Source organism: Heloderma suspectum, chromosome 2, assembly GCF_057233095.1.
Source record: "Heloderma suspectum isolate Gila_16-S chromosome 2, 16-S_ref, whole genome shotgun sequence".
NCBI lineage: Eukaryota > Metazoa > Chordata > Lepidosauria > Squamata > Helodermatidae > Heloderma > Heloderma suspectum.
In genome coordinates this window covers 49,134,126-49,144,342 of record NC_139459.1, presented here as the reverse complement: position 1 = coordinate 49,144,342, position 10,217 = coordinate 49,134,126, and the positions used below count along the sequence as shown (strand labels likewise).

Here is a 10,217-nt window from a genome sequence, read left to right as displayed (position 1 = left end):
ACGCTACTTCCGCCGGGGTGTCACCATTTTTGTTTTCCCTCCCTACTAATTCGTTCCGGAAGGCATCATGTAGACTTCACATAAAAAAATCCAGCCAATAACTGTCTTAGTAGTTCTATCTTTCCTCTTTCTCCTGAACTCCAAACTGGCCGGAGCAGCGGAGAGAAGCAGCAACGCGCTCGTTTGCATGGAGGAACGCCAAACAGCCGGGCCTGTTTACTCGGATGCGGAACGATGGAGAACGGGACCAGTTGCGACCCGGGGCCGTTTCAGAGTAGCACCACCTTTTGCTTTCGAGGCCGGTGGACGGGACGGAGCGGCGCCGAGCGGGAGTCTAGTTGGTTCCAAGGCGCGGAGCCGTCATGGTGAGAGAGGGGGTTGGCGACCTCGGCTCTGAGTCTGAGCAGAGTCGTTCGCTGGCGAGAGGCTTCTTCAAAGGAGGAGGGTAGCGGTTCAAGGCGCCCCTGAGACTCCCCATGGCGGCAGCCGAGGAGCGGCTGTTAGAAATCTGTATTTTTATGTTATTGTAGCTATAGAAGTAGTATAAAATTCTGCAGTCCAGTCACATACATAACTGAAGCTGGAATCCTATACTCACTTATCTCGGAGTAAACCCTATTGAAGTCAATGGGGTTTGCTTCCAAGTAGCCATGTGCAGGATTGTACTAACTCTTCCATATAACGTATCGATGGGTAAGCGACAGGCAACATTTAGGCTGCAATTGTATCCAAGTTTAGACAGGAAAAAAAAGCCCTACAACACCCACCATTCACCAGCCATGCTGGGAGTTTTAAGAATGTTTGCTGTCTAAACCTCCATAGGATTGTGCCCCTAAAGTTCAAAAGCTTTATTATCTTTGTCTAATTCAACAGTAGAAAGAATCTGAAGGTAATATTTTTCTTTGTCCCTCATACATTCCCAGAGGGATAGTTGTGTTAGTCTCTGGCAGCAAAAGCAACAGAGTGTTGCAGTACCTTAAAGGCTAACAAATTTATTATGGTATAAGCTTTTGGGGGATTAGAATCCACTTCATCAGAGGCAGGAAGGGTTGTCCTACATTCGCCTGGTATTTTTGCACAGAGATTGTTAGTAGTGAGCTTAGAGAGAAATGAAATGCAAACAGTACAAACTGATAATTATATAAATACATATAAAATTGTTTGTAGCCATTCACAAAGCGCTATCGATAACACAAACATCCTGTCATTGGTATGCTAATTAACACTTCTAGGGGGATGCAGTTATTTTGATTCAGGCTACCCCTGGTAGAATTGAACTTTTTGATAAATTGTAATTTAGCTGTTCCATGCTAGAGTTTCACTCTGAAATTCCTTTGAGACACCTAGGTGGTTGTTTTTTCTTTTTTTCTGGAAAAAGCTGGAACATAGATATTGAAAATAAAATGGACATGTGGCAATGGCTTTCTGTGCGTTTTGTTTTGTGGTGGTATCTCTTTAAGGAAAATATCTTGATTTAGACTGGTTACCCATGGGCAATCCTGTGTACTCATTCATGTGGCTAAGGGTGCAATCCAGGGGATGCTGGGAGTTGTAGGCCTTTTCTCTGTCTGAGCATGCATAGGATTGCACCCTTAGTTTACTAGATTTAGACGGTTGTTGGGCCTTGAGCCCTGCCTGCTTTCAGATACTGATGCCAGCAACTGTGGCAAAACCACACGCAAGTCTCTGTTTAATCATAATAAGCTAAAATAATTTATTGTGTGGTAGGAGCAGTATAGCATGAATTCACTTGCCTGTTGCCATTATCCTTTTTTTAAAATGTGTTCTCATTAATTGAGAATATTGAAGGTATTTGAATTTATTTAGGTGGGTAAGGGCGCAATCCATTGGCCAACAGTCAGCAGCTAGAAAGCCATAGGATAGATAGGTCGGTTCCCTGAAAACCACCCTCCACCCCCTCCCGCATCGCCTTGTAGGCAACACGGAACGGCCCCACGCTTGGAAGAGGAGCACTGAGCGGTGAAAACGGGGCATTGCTGGGGGAAGGCAGAAGTGCCATTCCGATGCTTCCTATGCGTCATCTGGCGTCTACTGTCCATCCCCTCCGCTCTGACTTCCCACAGCTAAACAGATGAAATCAGCTGTCTAGCTGCGAAGGCAGGGCGGCTGAAGCGTGGAGGGGATGATCCCCTCAACACTACTCCTGCCCTGCACTGGACAGGCAGTCGCCTCCGAGTTCGGAGGTGGCCACCTATCCTGATAGGATTGCGCCCTAAGGGTATAATCCTATGCATGTTTAGACAGAAAAAAATGCTACATGACTGGGGAATGCTGGGAGTTGTAGGACTTTTTTCTGTGTAAACATGTATAGGATTGTTCCCTAAAGGGTTTTTCTTAATTTTTTTACAAAGTGAAAGTGTTACTTTAATTAATAACATGGATTTAAATTGAAGTATGAGACATCAAGCAGTCGATCTGATTTACAACTTTAACAAAAGTGTTTTTTTGACAGGCTTAGTTTTGCTACAAATAGAAAAGAACGCTCAGCATGTATTGTTGGCATTTGAATTTTTTAAAAACCTCTAAATATTTATTTTCCTTGCACTTTTCAGCCACAAAATGAGTATATAGAGTTACACCGGAAGCGATATGGTTATCGCTTGGATTACCATGAGAAGAAGAGGAAGAAAGAGGGCCGTGAGGCTCATGAGCGCTCAAAGAAAGCCAAGAAAATGATTGGGTTGAAAGCCAAACTTTATCATAAACAGCGGCATGCAGAGAAGATACAAATGAAAAAGACGTGAGTGGAAACCCTTTTGTAGAACTGGTCTACTTTGGTATAATCATGAATTATTGGTATAGTTCATACTTGGCCCCAGTGGAATACTACTTGAAACGTATTTTCGTCCGTTACTGGGCCCTTATACACTTATGCCAGAATGAATACACTTTTCTTTGGCTCTGCGTAACTTCCTCAGGGAAAATGCCTCACTAGTCTACATTTGGCATTAATTTTGCATAGTTGGCTTAGTTAGGATGATTCATCCCCCTGTTGAAAAAGCATTGTGATCAATATAAGATGTGTTTTGCTACAGCTATGTTCAAATAGTTTTCATTCCAAACTTATAACTTGTGCTTGTCGGGTTTAAAAAAAAAAATCTATGTACAATCTATTCCTCTAGGATTAAAATGCATGAAAAGAGAAATACCAAGCAGAAGAATGATGACAAGACCCCAGAAGGTGCTGTGCCAGCATACCTGCTGGACAGAGAGGGCCAGTCCCGAGCCAAGGTTCTCTCCAACATGATCAAACAGAAGCGGAAAGAGAAAGCGGTAAGTAATAGAGGTGCAGATGGAAGCAGTGTATGTCTTCTGCCTGTTGTAAAGCTCAGCATGATACAAGGTATTTGCCTCTGGCCCATTAGTCTTCTGGCATGCTCAGAGGACTGGAGGGCAGGCTAAGGGTTGATGATAAGAGCAAATAACAACTGGCTACTGAGCCAAGCCAAAACTTGCAGACCCCTGCACAACCATAGTGATACCTTTTTGCTGAATAAGTGGCAGCTAATTCCCATTTTAAAAAGCAGCTAGTCTTGTTAAAAAATATATTGTTGTTATTGGTTAATACTGTGTTCATCTCAGTCGTCCTCCACTTTTTGCACTCCTAATAATACTCGCTGTTTCTTTCCAGGGGAAATGGGAGGTGCCTGTACCCAAAGTCCGTGCCCAAGGAGAGACAGAAGTACTCAAGGTGATCCGTACAGGAAAGAGAAAGAAGAAGGCATGGAAGAGAATGGTTACTAAAGTGTGTTTTGTTGGGGATGGCTTTACCCGAAAACCTCCAAAATATGAACGATTCATTCGACCAATGGTAAATGCTCTCAAAGCTTGATTAATCAGTATGTACTTATTCATTGTTCCATGATTGTCTTTTAGAAAAAGTGTGGTACTTCCAACTATAGTGTAAAAGAAGACATTTTTCTTTGAACTGAGAAGAATTATCTACATTTTAGAGGTAGGGCTGCAAAGGGCTTTGTTAATTAGCTGGCTTCCGTTACTACAATAATTTAGGGAGCAATCCTATGGCCAGTAGACACTGTCTAGATGGCCATAGGATTTTTCGGTTCCCAGAAACCGTGCTCCCCACCCCCTTGCAACCAGTGGGTTCTCTCTGCACTGGCTGTGTCTCCAGGCTCGGCTGCAGAGTGCATAGAATGAAAAGGGGTGGTCCCAGGAGTGGGGAAATCGTCTGTCTAGGCAAAAATGCAGGGTGGGTAGAGCATGGAGGAGAAGAGCCCCTCCATGCTCCAGTCGCCCTGGATAGTTGGCAGCCTCTGATTTCAGAGGCTGGTGACTATCTGGATAGGATTGTGCCCTTAAAGTATTAAAAAAAAAAACACTAAGAAGCTAGTATATAATATTGTATGTCTAATAGAGAACTATTTCTAATTTTGTGCAGTGTTAAAACTTAACCTGATTGCACATGCTTGGAATTCAAAGAGGAATAGGAATAGCTACATTCTCATGTTTGTATGATTATTTATGAAGAATTTAATATATATATTAATCTTATTACCTAACAGGGTTTGCGATTTAAGAAGGCCCATGTAACACATCCTGAACTTAAAGCCACTTTTTGTCTACCTATTCTTGGTGTAAAAAAGAACCCCTCATCTCCTCTATATACAACTTTGGGGGTAATTACAAAAGGTACAGTCATCGAGGTGAATGTGAGTGAGCTTGGTCTCGTAACGCAAGGGGGCAAAGTAGTCTGGGGTAAGTATCCAACTACCAGTTACACGTTGTAAGTAATGGACAGAAAGCATGCGTAAGGACCAAATTAGACATGTCATTAAAAGTGTCTCATGCCTTTTAATGTGCAGGTTTTAAATAATGGTACTAATGGTGTATTTCCTCCCAATGCAAAGCACCTTTCAGAAGAAGTGGGGGTTAAATTCCTCCAGCCCTGCTGTGATGTTAATAACCTAGCTTTTCCCAGCAGCAGCTGCTAGGGTCTTCTAAGCAGGGAACAAGGGATTGCCCCCTACTTCTGATAGGCATAGATCCCCCCATACCATTTGTTTAATTAATTACATTTTATTTTTATTTTATTACAATTCTTTAGATCAAAGCCAAAATCAGTATATATTTAACATGTCTTATGGTGTAGTCCCTCTGAGATGTCTAGGTTTTACTTCATTTCTGATCTTCCAAGTAGTCAAGAGAAATTAAACGTACCCAAAATACAACTTAATGCCATCTTGCTGTGGTTGGAGGAAGTTGTTCAGTTTATTCTGAAACTACATTGCTCAAGCTTATTGCAATGGAGAATGTTTCTGCTGAAATGCTGACTATTTCAGTCATGTTAAAAGAATGTTACTTTACCACTGCTTTGTCCAAAGGTACTCATACAGGCCCCAGTCTTATATCAAGAACGGTCTAAATGACCCTTGGAGATGAAGCTTTGTTAACTTCGTCACACAGCGCATAGTTAAAACTATGGAATTCGATACTGCAAGATGTAGTAATGGTCACCAGTTTGAATGGCTTCAAAAGGGGGTTAGACAAATTCATGGAGGATACATCTATGTCTACACTTGTTCTGATGGCTATATGGTACCAACAGTATCAGAAGCCGTATGTCTCTGTATACCAGTTGCTAGGAGCCCAAGCTGGAAGGTGCTATTGCACTCAAGCCCACGAGCAGCTGGTTGGCTACTGTGTGAAAAGAATGCTGGGCTAGAGAGACCATTGGTCTGATCCAGCATGGCTTTTCTTTTGTTTTTAGATGGCTATGCCTGCTGGATCAGAGTCACAAAACAAGCTAGCTTAATTGTACTGTATAAAAAAAAAAGATAGGCTTGGATTCAGAATTAACAGCATCCTAGGGCCCTACTGCCAAAGATGTGGTAGGTTAGATACCGAGTTCTTGCTCTGCCTCCCTTTAAAATCTAAACTGGGTCCCCTACCTCCATGGCATGACCCCCACTGCAGCTGGATTCCCAGCAATTCTGCTAGGAAACAAGGCATGCACTCCCCACTTCCATGGCCACTTCAAGGGGGGGGGGTGCCCACTGGAGTGTTCGGAGGGGGGGGGTCCAGTGCAGCCCCTCCCTCCAAAGTTGCCCATGCCTGCTTTAGATCTGTCTACAACAGCCTTCCCCACCCTGGTGCCCTCAAGATGTTTTGGGCTCCAACTCCTACAAACCCCCGCCAGCATGGTTGGGGTGATGGGAGTTGTAGTTCAAAACATCTAGAGGGCACCAGGTTGGGAAAAGCTGGTCTATAAAGTTCCCTTGCCTGCCTACTGATTTTAAGAACAGCTTCCGCCTTTAGGTCCCATAAAGTTTTCTTCTGCTTTTTTTTTTATTCTGCCTCTTCCCTTTAGGAAGTGTTAGGATTATCAGATGTAAACGTTATTTATCAGAGATATGTAAATCAAACAGGCCTCAACTGCTTCTTGAGACATGGCTCCTCTTAACTATACATGATTTTGTGGAAGGATGGGTTTGTGCTGTGAACCACTCACCTTCCCCTCCAACTTGCTTCCCCACATAACATCTTGCAAGATCCATCTCTCAGTTGAAGCATATTCCACTGGTGAAGGAAGGAGGAGGTGAGGATAGCGGAGGCTCCTTACTACCACTTCAGCTCCTTTTGCCACTGTGGAGCCAGGACAAAGGCTAACTAGTTCATTGCCAGGTACCGGCCATGTCAGGGAGAGAACTTCGGCAGGTGCTACTTTAACTGTACTACAGTGGTTGTTGGTGTGTGGGCAATAAACAAACACACGAGCCGGGGCCTTTTATGAACTTAGTGCAACTTAAAGTCTCATTTTATTAAATATTCTTATACAACTTCTGTCTTTTTCAGGGAAATATGCACAAGTAACCAACAATCCAGAAAACGATGGCTGCATTAATGCAGTGCTGCTTGTGTAAGTGGCACAATGCAGTTGTTTGCATGCACAATAACATTTCCGAACTGATGACCCCCTCAAAATATTTGCAGATAAAGAACTTGTCAAAGCATCAGCATCTGGAGACAGAGGACTGACAGTCTGAGAACTGATTTTTCTTTGAACATTACCAATAATAAAGGAAACCAAGTTCTATCAAAGCTCGCTGAATCCTAATCATTGCAAGGATTTCTGCCTGGTTGGATGTAGGTTATTAAATCCGCTATTGCTTCTAGAAATTAAGAGGAAATTGCAGGAGGCTACCTATTTATTTATTTATTTATTTAATTAATTTCTATACCGCCCAATAGCCGAAGCTCTCTGGGCGGTTCACAAAAATTAAAACCAAACAACACACAATAAAACAATTTAAAATATATAGAACATTAAAACCACAATATAACAATACACCCACAATAAAACCTAGCAGCAGTACAGGAGTTTAAAATACAGATTTAAAAAAGCAAAGGTAAAAATTTAGAAAGCTAAAATGCCTGGGAAAATAAAAAGGTCTTCACCTGGCACCGAAAGGAGTACAATGTAGGCGCCAGGCGAACTTCACTAGGGAGCTCATTCCAGAGCCGGGGTGCCACAACAGAAAAAGCCCTCCTCCTAGTAGCCACCCGCCTCACTTCCTTTGGCAGGGGCTCACGGAGAAGGGCCGCTGATGATGATCTTAAGGTCCGGGCAGGCACATATGGGAGGAGGCAATCCTTCAGGTAACCTGGCCCCAAGCCATTAAGGGCTTTGAATGTTAACACCAGCACTTTGAATCGGGCCCGGAAATGGACTGGCAGCCAGTGCAGCTGGAAAAGTACTGGCGTAATATGAGCTCGCAGGCCAGTCCCTGTTAACAATCTTGCTGCCCTATTTTGGACCAGCTGAAGTTTCCGGACCGTTTTCAAAGGTAGCCCCACGTGTAACGCATTGCAGTAATCCAGACGAGAAGTTATCAGAGCATGGATAACTGTAGCTAGGCTATCTCTGTCCAGATAAGGGCGTAGTTGGTATACCAGCCTAAGCTGATAAAAAGTGCTCCGTGCCACTGAGTTCACCTGTGCCTCAAGTGACAGTTCTGGATCCAAGAGCACCCCCAAACTACGAACCTGGTCCTTTAGGGGGAGTGCAACCCCCTCCAGAACAGGTTGAATATCACCTAGCGGGGCAGATGAACCACCCACTAACAGTATCTCCGTCTTGTCTGGATTGAGTTTCAGTTTATTAGCCCTCATCCAGTCCATTACCGTGCCCAGGCACTGGTTCAGAACAGCCACTGCCTCACCTGGGTTTGATGAGAAAGAGGGGTAGAGCTGGGTGTCATCGGCATATTGATGGCACCTCAGCCCACACCTCCGGATAACCTCCCCCAGCGGTTTCATGTAGATGTTAAACAGCATGGGGGATAAAATAGAGCCCTGTGGAACCCCATGGCACAATTGCCATGGCACAGAGCAATAATCTCCCAGCACCACCTTCTGGAATTGGCCATCCAAGTAGGAGCAGAACCACTGTAGTGCAGTGCCTCCAACTCCTAACCCAGACAACCTATCCAGGATACCATGGTCGATGGTATCGAAAGCCGCTGAGAGGTCCAGGAGAATCAACAGGGTCGCACTCCCCGTCCCTCTCCCGGCAGAGGTCATCCCACAGGGCGACCAAGGCAGTTTCCGTTCCAAAACCAGGCCTGAAGCCCGATTGAAATGGATCTAGATAATCCATTTCATTCAAGAGTGCCTGGAGCTGTCCTACAACCACCCGCTCAAGCACCTTGCCCAGGAAGGGGATGTTGGCCACTGGCCTATAATTGTTAACATCCTCTGGGTCCAGGTTAGGCTTTTTCAGGAGTGGTCTAATTACTGCCTCTTTTAAAGCAGCAGGCACCACTCCCTCTCTCAAGGAGGAATTTACAACCTCCTGGACCCAGCCGGACAACCCCTCGTTTGATTTAATAAGCCATGAAGGGCAAGGGTCAAGCACACAAGTGGTCGATCGGACTTGGCCAAGCACCTTGTCCGCATCCTCAGGCCTCAGTAACTGAAACTCATCCAATAAAACTGGACCAGACGGTCCTCTGAACGCCTCTACCAATGGAACTGCATTAATGGTGGTGTCCAATTCATGACGAATCTGAGCGACTTTATCCTCAAAGTGCTGCGCAAACTTGTCACAGCGTGCTACCGAGGGTTCCACCGTCTCTCTCCCTGGCCCAGAATGTAACAGGCCGCGAACCACTTGGAAAAGCTCCGCTGGACGATACTGAGAAGATGCAATGCTGGTGGAAAAGAACTGCCTCTTTGCCACCCTCACCGCCACAGAGTAGGCTCGATAGTGGGCTCTTACCTGTGTTCGGTCAGACTCAGCACAGGTTTTCCTCCACCTGCGTTCTAGCCGTCTCCCCTCTTGCTTCATTGCCCTCAGCTCAGGTGTATACCAAGGAGCTGGCCGGGCTCTGCTCAGAGGGAGAGGGCGCTTGGGCGCGATCGTGTCAACCGCCCGAGTCATCTCTGCATTCCACAGAGTGACCTGGGCTTCGACAGGAGCACCAGCCACACCAGCAGGAAAATCCCCCAGAGCCCTCTGGAATCCATCGGAATCCATTCATCTCCGGGGGCGGACCATTTTAATAGGTCCCCCACCCTTGCAGAGGGGAAAGGCCGCCAGGAGTCTAAACCTCAGCAGGAAGTGATCTGACCATGACAAAAGGACAGATGTTAATTCCTCCACTTTCAGATCACCATCCACCTGCCCAGTCGAGAAAACCAGATCAAGCGTGTGTCCTTTTATATGCGTTGGGCCGATGACATGTTGGGACAGCCCCATGGTTGTCATGGCGGCCATGAAGTTCTGAGCCGCCCCGGATACAGCGGCCTTGGCATGGAAGTTGAGATCCCACAGGACCATCATCCTGGGGGTTCTCAACACCTTCTGCCAGAAGTATGAATTTTAGTCAGAAAAGAACCCAAAATGGAAGAATGCTCCTTCAAGAGCTCAAGACAAGTGACCTTTCTCTTGAGGAGACATAATGGTGGGGTGAGGGAGTTTGCACTGTCTTCACACATTCCTGAATGCATGAGAGTGGGATTGTGCCCATCAGCCATGCCAACGTATACCACAGCCCTGGTCCTGCATTTAGCACCTATGCCTGTAGGGCTCTGCCACACAAGGGGGAACTTTGATTGTCCCAGGAGTCCCCCTTAAACAGAGGATCCCTATATACTGCTTGAGAGCTAGGATACCGCTCCCCCGCCTGCATTCAGGACTGTGTGAGGGGGGCATGTGAGCTCCCTTCTAGCAAAGC

General features: G+C 45.5%; 1 protein-coding gene across 1 annotated transcript; it reads left to right on the top strand.

Annotated features, from left to right (window-relative positions):
* The first annotated feature begins 295 nt into the window (after nucleotides 1-295).
* On the top strand, nucleotides 296-7,080 carry NSA2 (NSA2 ribosome biogenesis factor). The gene is made up of 6 exons (XM_084833472.1): nucleotides 296-365; nucleotides 2,574-2,761; nucleotides 3,144-3,294; nucleotides 3,653-3,832; nucleotides 4,545-4,737; nucleotides 6,835-7,080. The coding sequence occupies exons 1-6, from the start codon at nucleotides 363-365 to the stop codon at nucleotides 6,900-6,902; spliced, it is 783 nt and encodes a 260-aa protein (XP_084689598.1). The 5' UTR covers nucleotides 296-362; the 3' UTR covers nucleotides 6,903-7,080.
* Nucleotides 7,081-10,217: the final 3,137 nt, after the last annotated feature.

Coding starts and splice junctions, on each gene's coding strand:
- NSA2 (XM_084833472.1), top strand. Junction 2,762..3,143: donor AAGATACAAATGAAAAAGAC/GTGAGTGGAAAC, acceptor CTATTCCTCTAG/GATTAAAATGCATGAAAAGA. Junction 3,833..4,544: donor AACGATTCATTCGACCAATG/GTAAATGCTCTC, acceptor ATTACCTAACAG/GGTTTGCGATTTAAGAAGGC.